At 39.9% G+C, this 19,181-nt stretch overlaps 1 protein-coding gene across 1 annotated transcript in view; it reads right to left on the bottom strand.

The window, feature by feature from the left end:
* The window catches only part of LOC119728292 (receptor-type tyrosine-protein phosphatase T-like), a 35,710-nt gene extending 18,154 nt beyond the window's left edge, over window positions 1–17,556 (bottom strand). The window contains exons 1-23 of the mRNA XM_038200477.1: window positions 17,449–17,556; window positions 17,176–17,314; window positions 15,429–15,731; window positions 14,903–15,157; window positions 14,290–14,421; window positions 13,828–13,974; window positions 13,175–13,312; window positions 12,887–12,937; window positions 11,790–12,125; window positions 10,262–10,549; window positions 9,194–9,505; window positions 7,119–7,406; window positions 6,259–6,570; window positions 5,577–5,692; window positions 4,994–5,210; window positions 4,003–4,102; window positions 3,427–3,682; window positions 2,913–2,952; window positions 2,170–2,287; window positions 1,627–1,685; window positions 1,091–1,332; window positions 812–899; window positions 426–502 (exon numbers count right to left, since the gene is read on the bottom strand). Of these exons, the coding sequence (XP_038056405.1) occupies window positions 426–502; window positions 812–899; window positions 1,091–1,332; window positions 1,627–1,685; window positions 2,170–2,287; window positions 2,913–2,952; window positions 3,427–3,682; window positions 4,003–4,102; window positions 4,994–5,210; window positions 5,577–5,692; window positions 6,259–6,570; window positions 7,119–7,406; window positions 9,194–9,505; window positions 10,262–10,549; window positions 11,790–12,125; window positions 12,887–12,937; window positions 13,175–13,312; window positions 13,828–13,974; window positions 14,290–14,421; window positions 14,903–15,157; window positions 15,429–15,731; window positions 17,176–17,284 (3,984 nt within the window). The 5' untranslated portion in view covers window positions 17,285–17,314; window positions 17,449–17,556. The remainder of the gene's footprint in view (window positions 1–425; window positions 503–811; window positions 900–1,090; window positions 1,333–1,626; window positions 1,686–2,169; window positions 2,288–2,912; window positions 2,953–3,426; window positions 3,683–4,002; window positions 4,103–4,993; window positions 5,211–5,576; window positions 5,693–6,258; window positions 6,571–7,118; window positions 7,407–9,193; window positions 9,506–10,261; window positions 10,550–11,789; window positions 12,126–12,886; window positions 12,938–13,174; window positions 13,313–13,827; window positions 13,975–14,289; window positions 14,422–14,902; window positions 15,158–15,428; window positions 15,732–17,175; window positions 17,315–17,448) is intronic.
* Between the last annotated feature and the right edge of the window lie 1,625 nt (window positions 17,557–19,181).

Below are 19,181 nucleotides of genomic sequence, written 5' to 3'. Positions count from 1 at the left end.
CACTGACACAGAAAAGATCACCCATAACGCCAACTGCATAAATTCATACACCGGCGTGGTTAATAGTCAAGTCGGTGTCAGGTATTAAAGTACAATGAAAATGCAAACACAAATTATGTACAAGAAATTCTGCAAAAACATCCATCCGAACAAAAGGGTGCATATTTTTTCTACTGGCATTTATATTGAAAACAAATTATAATAAACCAGACTTGGCCTCAAATACAATACATCAGTTTAAGTAATACAAGCTATTACAGGCAGCTGCATGGTACCCACACTCACATTTTGAGGGAAAAATTATCTCCACTCTTCCTCGCAACATGCCCGCAAATGTGTTAGCGGGTAGTTAAAATTGAACAATTCAGCTATTTTCCTTGCTTTAGGAAAGTGCCTCATTGGTCATTGGCTCTCAGTTAACTTACGTCAATGTAACTTGCGTTCACGTAATCCGAGTGCGGGTCACCTGGTAGTTCTTCAAGTACGACACGAGAATCGTCATCTAAAAAGTGAGTGATAAAAACGTTACACATATGCAATCATAATACCAACGTCTTGCTTACTTTGACTAGGAAACAGCTTGCAAATTCATTTAGTTAAAATTTTCACGATGATTGGCAATTTCAAGGAGACCGTTTCTCAAAATAGGTCGAAATTGAAAATTTTCTTTTAATCAATAACGTGGTAATTTGCATGTTATGATATATATATTTACGATACAACGATAATACTGCTGACGTTAATGCTAAATTGAAGTAAAATTAATTGTTTATTTACATAAATTTATATCGCTGAAGTAGTATTTACTCACAAGGAATAATGTTGGCGTAGCGGTTCTTTGCTCTGTTCTGCTCGTGTCTTGCTACGGAACTGGGGTTGAGAGTCCCATCCGGCAAAATCTACAAGAACAAGGCAAACTGAAACATGACTGATCAACATACTCACAAGGAGGAATGTTACACCCTCATTACTAAATGTGATTCACTGAGTAAGCATGTATTTAAACACCATATTTTATAGACCATCTTTAAGAATTGCTAATTAATTTGTTTCATTTCAATGACACGGTTTAGCTGTACTTGCTAATTACCTTATAATCTCTGAGAAATCCATTTGCGTCCCCATGCGAGTCATGCTTCTTCTTCCAAACATAGTCCTCAAAGTCAGCCAGGGCCACGGGCTGGTGAGACGCTTGCCTCTTCCGCTGGGTAGGCTTAGGTTTGGTCGCGACGACAAGCGACTGTGAGGGAACGCTAGGTATAGATGCGGCCTCTTCCGAATTACAGATCTCCTCTGCCGCATTAAACGTGCCGAGATTGATGTCTTTTAGATCTTCAAAATGAGTGAATCAATCGGTAAAGCGGTTTTTGCAGTGTTTTGTGAAAGAGACGTGCTACAGAAATGACATTATATATCTTTTAAAATGCGAAATATTAGGTGGAGAAACATTCAGAAAAAAAAATCCGAAGTATACACATAGGTTTGACAAGTCTTCTTAAGTCAAACGAAACGCGAATAATGTGTATTATTATGCTCAGAAAGCTTCTAAAATCCTGCTTTTCAAAGAAAATTCCTAACGGTCCTTGGACGTCTTATAAAATACTAATAACACACGAAAATGCCTACCATTACTCGAATCCAAGTTGATACCATCCGAGCTCAATGTCTGTTTTCTTGCTCGTCGTCTATATACATTTTTTTAAAAACAGTTGCAAAATAATCGTTTCACATATCAACATTAAAAATGTATTTGCCGTCATGAATGGAACTACTTTCCATTTTCTTGAGTGGGAGGTTGCATCAGCGGCTGAAGACACTGTTCTTTTGTTATCCTCGTTTTTTCCTTTAAAATATTGTTTCACATGTCTCAATGTAAAACGAAGTTTGCAGAGGCCTACATGCGGGGTATTCTTTCAGGGAAATGAAAACGACATCAGTTCAAAACGAGTAACAGCAAAACGCCCCTTCCATTTAATATTCTCTTTTTGAAGATGACAAATTTCGTAGAAAATCGTTTTTAGAGACATTCCCCATTTTGACCATGAACCAAAAAGCTATACATACGCAACTTAGAACTTATACTATCATATTTCTTCCTCGGTGTCAAAAGACAAGATTTTTTTGACAGATTACGAAGTATAGTTTTATGACTAAACTTCAGGCTCCTACCTTATAAAGATTACTCCAACGGCTAATCCCACTAAGATGATGAGCAGGAAGGGAACTACCAACGCAGCCACAGGGAAACCGCCTTGACTATCGTTGTTTCCGGAATTACTTCCAGCCACTGTAAAGGAATGATACATTTTGACGATTTAAAAGTACAGAATTGGTAACAGATATTTTGCCTTTGCTCTCCAACAAATTTGATTCCTCACGACAATTTCTATTTGTATGTTTATTTCTACGAAAATAACCCTTCTCATTTTTCTATATTGGGCGTCCACAGCCCTCTGAAAAAAGTGCTTATATTTTTGGTTAATTTTGGGTACAAACAGATCCGCCTAAAGAGTAGACTGGTTCCTAGTCCCAATATTATCGATATGGACGGGGCGGAAACCAGTCTAACCTGCGAGAACTGAAATATTTGCGGGCCTCTCAAATAACGTATTTGTAAAGTAATTATTACGTAATTTAACATATCCGGTTATTTTTTCGTCTTGGGTCTCATTCGAAAGTGAATAGCTTGTATTGCTATAGAAACATAGTAATTCCAGAAAAATGAATTCCAGTTGAGTGACTCCCAAATAGTACCAACAGTACATCTGTAATTCAAAAACGAATACAGCAGAAGGAAATATTTATAATTTGCGATATAATACCCATGTACAATGTATGCTATTTCAATCATCAAAAAAATGCCTCTTTGACCGACGAAGGGAAACAGAAAATGCGATCAAACAATGTGCTACCTTTGACTCTTAGCGGTTCTTCCCGGAAAACAACAGTCTCCTGTGTTTATGAAAAGAAAGAATTAATAATTATATCGAAATCATATCAAAATACATTTTGCATTGCTCGTCTGTTGTAAAGTACAGACTTGATATAAACAGACATTAAGCGCTGGCATGGAATGTTTCAGGCACGGTCTGACACAAAATGTTTGAAGTTATTTCAGATATAATTATGGACTCATTCAAATCATAATTTCTTAATTTCAAATCGAATGTTTTTACTAAATTTGTTCACCCCTTTACGAAATGAATGAAACTAACTGTTTTAATCAAAACTATTTCAAAATACACCTATTTTGTAGATACTAATACAAATGTATGTTAATTCAAAAATAACGAGAATTAGTTTCCCCTCTCTTTATGGACGCGTGTTCGTGACTTTAACTTTAAATCCGTGTAGATCCGTATACGCATTATTCGTAAACGTCGCTTAAGAAAACAAATTCGATATCGTCATAAAGCGCAGACTTACCGTTTCAGAAGTGCTACTGACTGACCCAAGGTATATATCATACTCGGTCTCGGCTTGCAAGGGTAGATTGCGATATCCACCGTACGTCCCGTTATCTCCCACGGTGAAGGTATCCGGTAAGTCCTCTTTGCTGAATTCTGCAGTCACGTACCTGTTGACTAGTGACACTGCACTACTCGGTCCGTAATGGCGAAGACCTGCTCGCACTGGTACGGCACTTGCTTGCCCGACCGGCTGAACGCTGATCTGAAAATCACTGCATAATACCATCCATAAGATTTCTTTAGAATTGTTTAAATGATACATGTATGACTGTGGAAAAAAAATTTAAAAACCAAGATATTGTTGCAAAATCAGAACAGTTGTCGAACATCGAATGAGAGTGACGCAAAAACAATACGTTCTCTGGGTCAGGTTTCCATAACATATTACTTAGTCATTTTTGACGTTCATTAAAAAAAATTTGAGGTTCGATGTGAAGAGGAAGACATTTTTATTTCTCGCTCCATTATCTTAACAAAGATGGCGGTAGCGCCACCAAGTGGCAGAATACCCCTTTGAGAAATCAATGCTTACGTGATGTACGTCGACACAGCGGGCGGTGATAACGTAATGGTGACCGTGGTTGAAGTCGTTAACGATGATTCCACGGAGGGTTCTGCTGGTGGCTTAATATCTGGTATCACACAAGAACAATGAATTATACTTAAAATTCTAAGCACTCTAATTCTCAACTATATTCTTTCTATAATGCGGCAATATATTGAAATCATATTTTTTCAATACTTGCCAATACTGCGATCCACTCAAGAGTCAGCAGACAGCTCCATCATTTCATTCACTCAAACATTTTAGTAAATAAAGTAAGAAATCAAATGCCCCAAAGAATAGGAAAGATTTTAAAACGTTTTTAAGAGGAAGGTAAGTTTCCCTTGCTTAAATAACGGCGTAAGCAGAAATCGTATCCTCACGGCAGCCGTAGGCTATAAGCTCTTAACTTGATTAAGTTTCCGCACGTTAAAGAGGTTGTGGAATGCTCGAAGACATTTCCGTCATTTTTCGGGTATATGTAGCCTAAGGTGTGATGAAATAAAAACGACTATTGTTTCTGTCATAAAATGAGTACAAAAGGTACTTTTGAGAGCTGTTTTTCAAGTCCTGTCATGCCTGTTTCGACCCGAACGTGCAATTTGTGTAAAAGTCGTCGTTGCGGGCAGCAAACAAAAAACAGTAAATCGTGACGTAATAAACAGGACTCCCGATGCAGAGTAGCATAAACGAGTCCTGTTTATTACGTCACGATTTACTGTGTTTTGTTTGCTGCCCGCAACGACGACTTTTACACAAATTGCACGTTCGGGTCGAAACAGGACCTGAAAAATAGCTCTCAAAAGTACCCTTTGTACTCATTTCATGACGGAAAGAATAGTCGTTTTTATTTCATCACACCTTAGGCTACATATACCCAAAAAATGACGGAAATGTCTTCGAGCATTCCACAACCTCTTTAAAAGGAACAAGGTAATATTTGTGTTATGTGTCACTATCAATAGTTGCTGCATTTAACCTGTTTCTACTGCTGTGTTTATATCTAGGACTCCATAAGGACCAGGTGTATCCACGTCCAGTCTTGCCACTCCAGCAAGTCGGAATTCGTATTTTGTCGACGGCTCCAAACCGGTCACAGTATGAAGCATTGCAGATTCCGAGATGTCGACTGGAGTGAATGATGCACTTGGCTGAAATGTCTTATTGTATGGTTTCTCCAACACCCGGTAGTCCAACTGCTCAAACCAATGAACAAAAAGAAACGATGGATCGTCATGAAGTACGATATGTATGGAACAACGAATCACTTTGTGGCATAACACCATCAGTGTGGTTAAATAGGAATCTTGGGCGTGAAAAGTGTTATGATAAAAAGGATGGAAGTAAAGTTCAATACATGGTATACTGGTATTTCACATTTTGCATTACTTGCCAATGATCCACTTTAGGAATATGATCAATGATAGCTCTCGAAAGCTAAGGCAAATAAAAAGATTCAAAAAGAAACCAAGCACTGCCATTTTTGCAATAGTGATTTTTTGGGGGATACATTTCAAAAGACTATGTTGTCAATCAAGAATAAATTATTTGCCATGACTTACCGAATATCCTACAATGTCTGCATTTCTCTCACCGCACGGTATCTCACCCCATGCGAGTCGAATGCTGGTTTTCGTCTGATTCGTGGATGTAAAATCAGCAGGGGCTTTGGTTGGTTCTAAATTAGAAAAAAAATGGGCAAATATTAGCATATATGGTTCCATTTCTTTTTCTTTAACTTAAGTATACACTGTATAGCTAAATCGGAGGAACATTTATATTGGAACAACAATACAAAAAGGAGTAGAAAATGTCGAGCATAGGGGAAGGTTGAATAGCCTGAACACAAACTTGTTATATAAATGATATGCATTAATTTTATCGTACTGTTAGTAAAGTTGAATATTCCTTCCCGATCAACTTATCAAGTATAAAATGATATGCAGAGCTATCACAAGTCTTTTAGAAACGCACCAGCTAATGTAGTTAAAATGTGGAAAAGACACAGTTCATCCTGTTTTTCTTGACTTCACATGTGCTATTACTTGTGATTTGCCTAGATTACAACTCGGATATGTTTGCCTATTTATACCGGTTTTTAGAGATTAACCAATTTGGTCAGGCGACAATTCGGCAAACATTACAGACAAATGATGCGGTTGAATGGCTCATTAAGGCCCGAGAATGTTTGGTAAGTATCTGTTGTGTCAAAAATATCACAAAGGTCATACAGGAAGCACTTGCCTTTAGAAGATGAAATGCTTTGGATTGATTTCTCGTCGCTTTCACCTGCCTCGTTGCTAGTTCTCACATACACCTCGTACGTCGAGTGTGCTTCCAGTCCACCGATGATGAGGCCTGTGTCTCCGCCTAAGCCATAGGGTACACGCCTCGGTGAGCTAAGCGTCTCGCACTGGTCTCTCGTTATCAACTCATATTCTACAATGAACTCAATACTGCAGGGGTTGCGGCTGGTATCTGGCGCGTCCCAACTAACTTGCAATTCGTCTGGTGCTGGTCCGGCACTGGTGTTAAGATTCGCTACTGGACCGTGCGCTGTAGAGAAGCAATACGGGTACACCGTGTTAAACCACTGAGTTATCCACAATATAGATGGCACGTGTGATTGAATTAATTTTGGACGGCATGAATGTGCATTGTGGATGCGCTAGGTCATGCAACATATTGTTCACATGGTCCAGTAACGTCATCGAGTATTAATCTAGGCCTAAATGTAATCATTTTGTAGAACCAAACAAAATGCTTTCAACACTCCGGCAAAAAAGGAAGGATTGTATTGGATACAAAGATTTCAGACTTAATTGATGTGGGTTAGACGTACGATCCTTTTTTTGTCAAGTTTAGTGAGAAAATAAGTTAAGCTCAGTTTAGACTGGGGTTACCTTAACTAGAATTGAGTAGGAATATTAGAAAAATACTTTTGGTACACGAGAGTCTGTGTTAGGAAATGCCTCCCGTTAATATTGCTTTTCCCTCATAAGAAGGTCACTCCTAAGTATTGTTACTGAGAGAACGTCTGGAAAGCAATACTAAACTTAATAAAAGTAATTAGCAAATATCAGGATGTGAGTCCCATACGTTACCTCGTGTGGATGTGGTCACTGATGTACGGTTACTGTACGGTCCAGGACCATACGTTGTTAGAGCTGCGACCTGCAAAGTGTAGTCAGTGCAGGGCAGAATGGCGTCATCAATACGCACAGACATTTCATAAGACGAGCCACTCATGAAATCAAATGCAGTGGATAAGTTGAACATGTATAAACTAACAACCCCACCTCTGCTGCCACAGGATACTTCATCCCATTGGAAACTCACACTTTCATCGGTTGAATTGAAGAATTCGACATTACTTGGAGGGGCTTGTGGTGCTGTATATAATAATAGGGGAAAACAATAATAACTAGAGGTTCGCGTTTGTTGTTACAAACGCAGAGTGGTCGGGTAGACAACCATTTCATTAGACATTGTCCAATTAAGTTATAAATATATTTATGTCAGAAAAAAAGGACCAAGAACTTCAACATTCCCAATACCAATTATTTTGTACAAAAAGAATGCGTCTTTTAAGGTGTGATAAATTTTTAGTATACAGTTGGGTACGCGTACAAGTTATTTCCGGTTTGATGGCGTCGACAGTCAAACAGGGAAGGGAGGACACTTGTTTATCATTAAGTAAAAATAACGCATGGAAATATGGAAATTAAGTGCATGTAATAATAACAGCTAACTTCCAGTTTGATGTTGTCACAGTATTTGGAAGCAAAAGGTCAATATTAAGTGTAACAGATGTCATTTTTGGGGGGCAAAAAACATAGTCATGAGACAGGGATCAAATGATGGATTTAAATTAAAAATAATAATAATAGTTATTGTTGAATTCTCCCTACAGTAACTTCCGGTCTGATGACGTCATGATTATGAAACCTTGCAAATTCATTTGCGGTTGCTCACGGGATATATAGGGGCAATATATCATAAAAATTTGATTGAGGGTTTTAATATTTTAAAAGATTAAACTGTTTTCTATGTGCCGCTGGAGGGCGCCCTTTCGTGGATGACGTCAAAATAATGTTTTTGTGATTGGCATTCCTCACTTAACACTTCCATAATGTATTGTCTGTAGTGAAATGCTTCCGTTTTAGAGTTAGATTCAGTTTCTATTGCACTTCCGGTAACACCGGAAGTAAAGGTCAAGCAGTTTTGTGCCCGGGAATAAGAAATGGTGCTCAAGGCCCCGTCTACAACCTCACGAAAAAACGAACACGATACTCTATTTAGTTCAAGAGATAAAGGTCAAAGTATTTTGTCAAATCGTGCAATCAAATCGCTTGCAATTTGATACCTGATGACGTCATGATGACGTAACAGCAGTGATAACATCTCCGTAACATGGTACAAGTTCACACAAGGTTTTATGATCATACCGTAAACCGTTTGGAAGAAATTGTGCTTTGTTTTGATTTCAGGCTAATGTCTTCATTTTGAATTCACCTAACTTTGACCTTCCGGTAGACCCGGAAGTAAAGGTCAAGTGAGTTCACGTACACGACAAAAAATGTTTATCAATTTATGGTCTATCTGTTTACAAGATTGGAGCAAAATTGATAATTTTGTTGAAGAGTTATAGATGAAAGAAGATCGTCATTTTTTCAACGAAAATCGCTTGTAATTTGACACCCGATGACGTCATTATGACGTCAGTGTAATATGCACCACTCCGAGTGAGGGTCCTTATATGTTTAAAGTTACAAGTTCATATCATATACCGTTTAGGAGAAAACCTGCGGAAACGTGCTATGCAGAAAAAAAAGAAAGAAAGAAAGAAAGAAAGAAAGAAAGATTAATCGCAACAAATCCAAAGAGTGGTCGGGTTGTGCCCGACCACTCAATAAAGTATGGTTTTATACTAGGCTCATCCTGTTTTTTTCGTGACTTGACATTTGCCCTGACTTGTGATTTGCCTAGATTACAACTCGAATATGTTTGCCTATTTATACTGGTTTTTAGAGATTAACAAAATTGGTCAGGCGACAATTCAGCAAGCATTGCAGACAAAATTGATGCGGCTGAATGGCTCATTAATGGCCGAGTATGTGTTTGGTAAGTCTTCTTTTGTGTCAAAGATATCAGAAGGGTCGTACAGGAAATCACTTGCCTTTAGAAGATGTAATGCTTTGGATTGATTTCTCGTCGCTTTCACCTGCCTCATTGCTAGTTCTCACATACACCTTGTACGTCGAGTGTGCTTCCAGTCCACCGATGATGAGGCCTGTGTCTCCGCCTAAGCCATAGGGTACACGCCTCGGTGAGCTAAGCGTCTCGCACTGGTCTCTCGTTATCAACTCATATTCTACAATGAACTCAATACTGCAGGGGTTGCGGCTGGTATCGGGCGCGTCCCAACTAACTTGCAATTCGTCTGGTGCTGGTCCGGCACTGGTATTAAGATTCGCTACTGCGCCATGCACTGTAGAGAAGCAATACGGGTACACCGTGTTAAACCACTGAGTTATCCACAATATAGATGGCACGTGTGATTGAATTAATTTTGGACGACAAGCATGCGCACTCTACATAATGCGTTATGTCGCCCAACATATTGTTCACGTGGTCGACTGACGTCATCGGCAAAAAAATTGTGGCATGCATGTCAGTTCATATTTATTTAGAGACTATTTCAAATTACTCATGAAGGCCTAAATGCAATCAATCGAGAAGGGTTTTTCGTTTAGCATCAAACTGGACAAAACACCTACAACAACGTTTAGAAACATAACATTAGGCCTTCTCCAAAAAGAGATAACATCAGTAACTGACATATATCACCAGAAAAACATCATAACGGGTACGGGTATGCTTAATCTTTAAGACCAGAAACCTGATTGAGGTACATTAAACGTTAACAGTGGTATTTTTTTTCCATTCAGTAAGCAAGTAATCGGCTGAGTTTCAAACGGTCATGTTTAAGGCTGAAGTTGCCTGATGAGCTAGCTGGATTTTAAGCGGAAAATTAAGCTGTAGGCTATTTCTTTCCCATACTTGTGGTTTGGTGCACGGGAGTCTGTGTGAAGAAGCTCCTCTAGAGTTTGCTTCTTAAAGAGGACAGAGGCCTGGGTATTGTAAATCAAGATAAAAGTCTGTTAAGCAATAGGGGCCTACACTTAGTTAAATAAAAACATACATGTACATGGTACATGTATATTACCGTTTGGGCCAAAGTTACCTCGCGAGGACGTGGTCACTGATGTGCGGTTACTGTACGGCCCAGGACCATACGTCGTTAGAGCTGCGACCTGCAAAGTGTAGTCAGTACAGGGCAGAATGGCGTCATCAATACGCACCGACATTTCATAAGACGAGCGACGCTGGACATCATATGTAGTGGATAAGTTGAATATGTAAAGAGTGACAAGGCCACCTCTGCTGCCGCACGGCACTTCATCCCACTGGAAGCTGACACTGTCATCGGTTGAATTGAAGAATTCGACATTATCTGGAGGGGCTTGTGGTCCTGTAATGGTAAAAGTTCAAAATCAATAGCGTGTTTGTCTTCATTTATTGAGGCATAAATTCATGACTGGAATACTTAATCGTTACTATTAAACGCAAACTGTTTGCCTTTGGAAGATCTTTCAAAACGATTCCCTTGATGGACAATTTACGTTGATGTGAGGCCCGTGTACTTAGAAATGGAGGAGATAAGATATTTAACAATTGTTGACTGGTGTGATGTGGGATATGACGTTTTGAACACCCGAGGCGAAGCCGAGGGTGCTATGCGCCCTGAGGGTGTTCAAAACGTCATATCCCATATCACACCAGTCAACAATTGTTTTGTTATACCTATGTCTTGGATTGTTTGGATTTTAATGTAAAAAAATCTCGAAAACAAACAGCAGTAAACACAACAATCATGACAATCTAACGGCAACTCACATGCATGCGTGCTCGAAACAGCTGATAGTCTGCAAGTTCGCTGCATTTTACGTGTGAAACCCGTACGTACCGTACGCACAAAGTCATAGCACACTCCCTGTGGGATATCACGTCAATGTGCTATGACTTTGTATGAACTAAACACGTGATCGTTATAGGCCAATAAAAATACAGTATTCAAGACAGAGGTATAACAATCAGGCTTATCGTCCACGTCCGAAGTACCTGGCTACGCCCAACAATGAAGCACTTGTTTTAGGATATTCGGGCCGCTTGAATATAGGCGCATAGCCAAGTCATTCTGACGGGCCTGAACAGCCAACGCTGCTGCCCACTTAATTCACCAGCTATCTACATGTGAAATATTGTTGACTAGTCAAACCTCAAGGAAACAGGTTCAAAATTTGACTGAAGCAGAGATTTGGGTTAAGCAGGGTCATCATTGTTATACTACTGAGAGCAATGGATTCTATGTTTAACTTATATAGTTGTTTTGAGTTATATCATAGTTCGACTTATCGAGATTTCACTGTACAATTAGGTTTTGACTGGTCCTAGAAGGTCAGCCTAGTGTCCTCTCTGTCGCTATTGACGGTCACTTGCGAGTTAGACTTGCTTCAGCCTCACCTTGTCCAAAAATATCGGTGACTCAGATGAAAGAGGGCCAGCTTAGAGTGTATCCTCCTGACTGAGCTGTCACTTGTGAATCTTAGACATCACCTTACTTGGCCCAAAAGGAGTGGAACAGCTTTAGTACTAGGATTGCTTTTTCGATTGATGAAATGATATGAAATGTTCCAGTAAATGGCACTTACGTCCTTCAGCCGTGGTGAACTCGTCAAAGGTGACGCCTTCAAACTGACCAAGGCCAGCCTCGTTCTTGGCCCGCACACGGATCTTGTACGTGGAGTACGGCAGATACTGGGGATCATCATCGTTTCGTACTTGCCATGTGTAGGAAGAGGACTGTGTATCGACAGTCGCTACGTCAATGTAGTTACCAGAGGCCGGTTGGCATTGATCCTGATTCACCAGCTCATGTTGAATGCTATAGTTACTCACAGGGCACATATTGGACGCGGCAGACCATGCCAGCTGCCTTGTGGTGGTACTTGACACTGTAATGTTAAAGTTCTTCACCGCAATGGGAACTGATGGATAAGAAAAGAGGAAACACATTGTAGTATCCTATTATAAAAAGTCAATGTGTTGTAAAGATCCATGATCTCTTCAATTGATTACAAAACTTGTAGCTATGCCAAGATCGGATAAGAATGTGTATCACTGATCGAGACTCTAGATTGTATAGTTGGTTTTACAAGTCTTCAATACAATGCGTATATATAGGCCTGTGGTAGCCGAAAGGGATTGATGTGCAAGTAGTTCCATTTCATGTATTATGAATGCACGGTAAAGATTACCTAAATGTGACTGCTTCCCACATCTCTAGGCCTATTACATATCCAAAATCCAAGTGTTAACACCAACTGCAAGCACGAAATTGATTAACGAAATCCCTTAACTATACTTCGTGTGTAATCTTCATTCTCATTTTTAGAATATTGCCAATTGTTAAAGTTTTTCAAGGTGTTTGCTATCCAGTTTCATGTAAATGCGATTTACCTATGAACATGTTCATAGGTTAATAAACAGGTTTATGCATGCAAACTGTATGCAGAAGCTTGTTACGAGTAGCTTAACTTTAAGGGTTCATGGATACCACAGCAACCGTGCGTCCGCCTCAGGAAAAGGGCGCATTAACAATATTGATAGAGAAAGGGTATCCACGTATTCTCTTGCAGTTCGTTGGAATGGTCTTTTTCTGAAGAAAATGATTTATAAATCCATTTTATTGGCCCAACAAATAATAAAGCAATTAATCGATTCGGTTAAGAACTACCCATTGGCTTACCTGGACACGTGACACAAGCATCGACTCCAATTTCACCCAGCTGACAAGAATCTGAAGAGAATGAAAAAAGTGCCACCTTCATCAGCTATCTCGAATGGAATATCATCGCCACACCAAGGGAGGGAGCTGCCAAAACACTGCGCTACAGCAATTCCATTTTTCATTTTTCTTTTTTATAGGGGAAATTTTGATTTGGTTTTTTTTTTTAAGAAACAACGTCGATCACGGACATTGTCAGAGTTGGGATTAATTCTCAGATTCCTTCCAAAGAAATAACCAATTACTTACTTTGGCAGTTTTCTCCTCTGTAGCCCTCGTCACACGGCACACCAGACGGGCATGTCCCAGTACCTTTGTCACACACTGCGGCACCATCACAGTGACACTGGTGGCTACAATCAGCACCAAAGTACTCGTCCACACAAGCTACCATTAAAAAAAACCCAAAAATTAGAGGGCCTAGCTTTACAATCGTTTAGAAAGATATTTGCGGGGGAAAAATAATTAAATATAGGAAATGAAAATAACCAAGCTGCAAATAGCAGATGCATATGCAAAGACATGAGTCTTCACTTCCGCCCTTCCCGCTCTAAAGTAAGTTGCTTATTGTTTCTTGGAACTTTTTTCGAAGTTTATGAGAATGTATTACAAATATTTGAATTGCACCACAAATAAACAGAGGTCGCCAAAAGTCAATCACAAAATCAGTTCGCCAAGTATAACAAGCTATTCAAATTAACTTTGACATTCCTTTGCTGTTTATCGCCTTTATCTCGTTGTGTTGTGATTGACTCGATTTATACAACACTACAATTTATTGGAAACACTTTTGAAATTTTGTCCAAAGTAGCCCCAAAAAGGTGGGTTTTTTCAGTAACCAATTTAGACGTCAAATTTGTATGCTGTGTAAAGTATGGGAGAAAAACATTTGATGTACATACGTGATCGACAGTCCAAGCCTGTGAAACCAGCAGCACATGTACATCCGAAGGGATCTTGGAGACACATCAGGTTTCCTCGACAACCATCTATGTTACGCTGAGAGCACGTGATACCGCAATCATGCCCGAACCGGTTCTTTCCAAACACTAATACATGTAGTATCACAGTAACACAATGAGTTGCATTATTTTGTTAAGAGCAATTCTTATGTGAACCTAATTGGGAATGAAGGGGAAAACTAAGACCCGTCAATGGGTTTCGGCTTCTGCATTTCGTAGAGCGAACATGTTATACTGTTTTCTTTTAGCTACGGACTATATATTGTTCCATGCTGCCTCCATTACACCACATGTTCTAAAACACACACGCAAAACATAAATTTTGTCTGAAGATTGCGATTCACACGAGAAAGCTTTAACTGATGGAAATCCTATTAAGAAAGAAAGAAATCGTCAACTTACATATTTCACAGAAGTCGCCAGTAAACCCAGGCGCACAAAGGCATTTGCCACTTCTATCGTCACACATACCACCATTGTGACACACTGGACAGTTGCCATCGCATGACGACCCCCATTTATTGACAGGACATTCTACATGAAGAAAAAAATAGTGAGATTGAAAATTATAGAACAATAAAAATATAGTATGTACAAAAATCGATACTACTCTTAAAATTTATATATCGGAACCACGGTTGCATCTTCGTTTGCCAAAGCATCTTCATACATTTTGTCGTCTTTAAAAAATAGCCATTCCGCCGAACTGTATGAAAGTATGAGAAATATCTTTTTGGTTAAAATTTTGTAAAATGCACTTTGTTCACATGTTGTTTCTGTTGAACAAAGAAATTGACCGGAGTGAGGTTTGAACCTGCGACCTCCGGATCTACCAACTGAGCTATCCAGTCCTATTTTGATGGTTCCCTATTTGTCAATGTCTTTGCTCAAGGGGCGCTAGTCGCAAGCCATAAACCCAGGGATCACATCCAAAGTCACGATAGTGCATTATCAAGGGTTGCATTTTTTTTAAAACCTATATAACATGGACCATTTAAAGCGCTCATTAGAATACCTCTAACAATTAGTTTCATCAAGGCGTGCTTCTGAGCAGCCCAATTTCCATCTTGGTAGCATTCATAGATACCAGCATTGATAGCATCGGCATCATTGATGGTGACCGCTGATTGGCCATTCCACTCAGTGACGTCATGACCATTGTGCTTCCATCGTAGATCACTCACTGCCACGCTAGCACTGAAGGTCACTGTCAGTGTCACATTTTCACCAACACTGGTTGTCACAGTCGGTGATTGTGGTTGAATGTCACCTGAATTGACAAAAAAAACACCGCATGTTCCAATTTAGTACCATTAACAAAATAAATAGCTACTTATTTTCATTTATCCTGGCAAGATTCTTCTCTGCTCGATCCATCTACTACACTGACACGTCTCGCTGGTCACCAAGCATCATGCTCCTAGCTCAGTCTCCAGAGTTGCAGCCGTTTCTCACCACCAAGCTTCACTGCTTTCAAAGTTTCACAAAATAAAATCACAATATTAAAAAGAGTAGGCCCCTCCCCCCTATTGGCCCCTTACCATTAGCAGGCAATATGATTGTAGTAATATTGGTGCTCGGTTGGTCGAATATACAATTGTAGACACCAATCCTGGTGTCTCCAGCAGCCGATGGCATGGTGTACTTGCCAGCGTACAGATTGATTTCAGGTCTCTCATCAGTTGAGTAACTTCCGGTAGGTAGGGTCTCTCCACCGCCCGTGTCTAGTACTCGCTCAAAGGAGACTCCGGCATTGATGTCACTTCCACTCTTGTATCCACCGATGATGTGATTACTCGCCAGAACAGGGCTGACGTTGTAACAAGTGAAATCGGGTAGAGCACCTGTAGTTAAAAGCCACAAAATGTGGGGGTTTTTAAAGCCACTTCAGGCTCGACCTAAACTTGCCGCTTGGTGGTAGCAGATATGTCACAAAACATGCCGGTCGGCGGTGGCGAATGCAATCAAGTACAGTGAATGAACATAATGCACATGCGTGAAACATATCACGTGAACAACTAAATATGTCACCTGATTCGGAATAAGTTGTCCGCATAACTTATATTCCACGAAAGTCAGCGTGATAGTTGCCCCGGCGTGTGCGTCGAGTCGCTGATCTTAATGATGAATCCGGTTCATTTCCTGGAGGGAATTTTACATTTTTATTTTCCCCAAAAGTACATTTTGTTCCCTAAATTGTGTTTAATCAACTAACGAAATTCTGCCTTTTTCTTCTCATTGGCCTCGAAGAACTTATTTTTTAAAGGGAGTTTAGCCTAAGTCCAAGAAGATTTTCCCAAGCCATCGTAAGTGCATGCCCCTCTCGCTGTTGTAAATGTGCCCCCTCGAAATGAAAACAAAAGTGCCCCTCAAACGCAAACATGAAAGCATTATGATCGTGCTTTATGTCTCCTCTCGAAGTGCCCCTCCAAACACAATATACCTATCTCGCAAAAATAAAATTATACCCCTCTCGAGATGGGAAACAATAGTGCTCCTCGCTCGCAATTACTTATCGAGATGGAAAACTGCCCCTCGAAAGCACAATTTATAGTGCTCCGCTAGCGCTCGCACCATTAAAACTGTACCCCTCGCAAGAGTTAATCTGGTTTATAAAAATATAATATTGCTAGGCTCCTCACACGAATAAAATGGTCACTGATCTGGCCATCAAAAGAATGAGTGCCCCTTTAACGATAAAAAATGGTCCTTTTGCATAGGCCTATAACTAGTCAATTTCAAGGGCGGACCCAGAAAGATTGTACTGCCGTGGGTGTGCCGGTGGCAGAAGGGCTCTCTCGACTAAAAAAATACCTTATTTGGGAAAAATACAGCTATATGGAGACTATTTCAGAAACGTTTTTGGCCTATGCACTGTAACTTTTTTTAAGTAAGGAATTTAAGATTTTTTAAAATTTTCACGCAAACATGAAAGAAAATAGTTTCGCAATTTTCTCCTCTTTCTCACAGACGGAAGGTGCCTTTTTTTCTGAGCAAGTGCCCCTTTTTGGTGATGCCCTCCCAGTTTGAAAAGCGTTCCGCCGAACTGGTGTCGGAGACCAATCTTCCTGCAGCATTGATCTTATTTCTGCGTTTTCACCGAATCTTCGCAACCTTTGACCAAGACACTTTTAAAAGGCTTCATATCAATTGGACAATCGGCGATTTGAAAAATAATTGGCAGGCCTACTTGACAGATGACAGCAAAGAGTAGGCCTAGATAATTGTATCCGCGTATACGTTCATTGCACAGTAGTCCTAAAGTTTACATGCGAACGGGACTCTTACCAAAGGTGAATGAAACACTGAGGAAGACGCCAAGTGATATCAACTGTGCATATGCGGGACGTCCATGGAGTCCAGTCCGCGTTAAGTGGTCGTAGCACGGCATCGCCATCTCAGTGGGGATTCCAAAGACTGCCGTTGTCTGAATCCAAGAACAAATGTAAAGCAATTAAGCCAGCATTGTTTTACATTATATAGCCACCCCATCCATGATACGTAAATGTGCCTAATGTAAGATATTCGCCTGCACACATTACAGCTGAAAGCAGTACCCACCTACTCCAAGCCTGCAAGTTGTTTTCGTCTCTTCGTCTCTTGCTCCACAAAGGAACAACAGCTTGTGAAAACCAAAACCATAATACTCAGTACAGCTAGCAGTAAACTGAAACTTCCCTAATAAGATAAGCAATCGGATTAATCCCTCCATGAAATCAGCTTCTAAAGGGCAAAGTACAGCACAATGCACTTGTTTGCTCCTGAGCATTATCACATTTCTCGGTGGTTTCCCTTTATGGTAAACTATTGTATTAACACACATCCCTTTGCAAATGTGAATTATACTTTTTTGTTTTCAAATGTTGCTGTTATCAAAACATATGTTATCGTTTTTCTTTAATGTAGGCCTATATTTTATTTATTCCTGGTTTTGTATTTTCTTCCTTGAATTTTCCCAACCTTCATGAACATCATTGTTTCATTTGAACGAAGGCTGTTGTGGCTTGTTAATCCTTCAAGTCTGACGATTCTTTGATTTTCCGTCGGCAGATACCACTAGTGACGTTTTGTAATCTTGTGCTCACACAGATAATTAACCTCTGCCGGTAGGTTCCGCAAGAAATATGGTGGCTTTTGCAAATAGACTTATATACATGTATTGGAGTATCGTTTTAAAGCCAACACGAAGCTATCGTTTTGGAGCCAACACGAAGCTATACATATATACAGGGTGAGTTAAAAAAAAAAAAAAAAAAGCGGAACCCAAACCTCAAAAAATATATTTCATATTTTAACAAATATGTCGCACCAACAAATAATAATGACTGGAAAAGCCAGGTTCATATTCTTTGAACGGATTGAGCAATTTCAATCTAAAAGTAGTTTATGAAATTGCCTTTCCAATCATTGTTATTTTGGGTGCTACATATTCTTTTTTATAATGAAATATATTTGTTGAGGTTTGGGTTCCGCTTTTTTTACTCACCCTGTACTTGTAGTGACGGTCATATTTGATGTGCTCTATTGGCGGTAAATAGGCCAACTTGAGGGGGGTTAAAATACATGAACATGTACCAGGCCGAACAAAATTGGCATTTCGTACTAAATTAATGAGAATGCCCCTTTTAGAAAAAAAAAACAGAAACCACAACTTACCAGAAACCATACAATGTTTACTGATTCTTAATACATGTACCTACCTGTTTGTACATCATTTCCAATCAATCGGGGTATCAACAAACATCACAACGAAATGTTATGTCATATCTTGCTGACGTCATGTTTGCTATGGCTGTACACACAGCGGCTCATGTAATGCCAAGCTAGCTAAGGTGATATGATATGAGACCTCCATGTTTTACAGCGTCATAAATTCCTATTATCACAATGTGCATACATTGCGCAGCGATATTCTTCCCACCGTATAGGCGTCGCCAGGATTTCTTCTAAAGGGGGGCAAAGTTTTCACCAGAAAGCAGCGAAGGGAGAAATCACCGGCTGTAGACAGCGGCGAACCCAGGGTTCTCATCCTAGAGGGGCGTGTTGGGGGGCCCGGGGGGAGCTTGAGACTACTAGGGGGGGGGGAGTCCAAAAATGTCATCCGTGGTGAAAGGTAGACATGTTTTTTTTCACCGGACACCCGCCCTCCGTAAAATCAAATAGGGGGGGGGGGGGGGGGGGGGACTGGACATCATCTTTTCATGGGGGCGCTCAAAACGTACTACATGTATATATTAGACAATAACTACCGCTATTAGCTTTCCAAGGTACTTTACTCGAGGAAAAAAAGGGTT

Source organism: Patiria miniata, unplaced genomic scaffold (genome assembly GCF_015706575.1).
Source record: "Patiria miniata isolate m_02_andy unplaced genomic scaffold, ASM1570657v1 HiC_scaffold_20, whole genome shotgun sequence".
Taxonomy (NCBI): domain Eukaryota; kingdom Metazoa; phylum Echinodermata; class Asteroidea; order Valvatida; family Asterinidae; genus Patiria; species Patiria miniata.
Note: the sequence above shows the minus strand (reverse complement) of the source record. Positions and strands in the feature narration are given on the sequence as shown.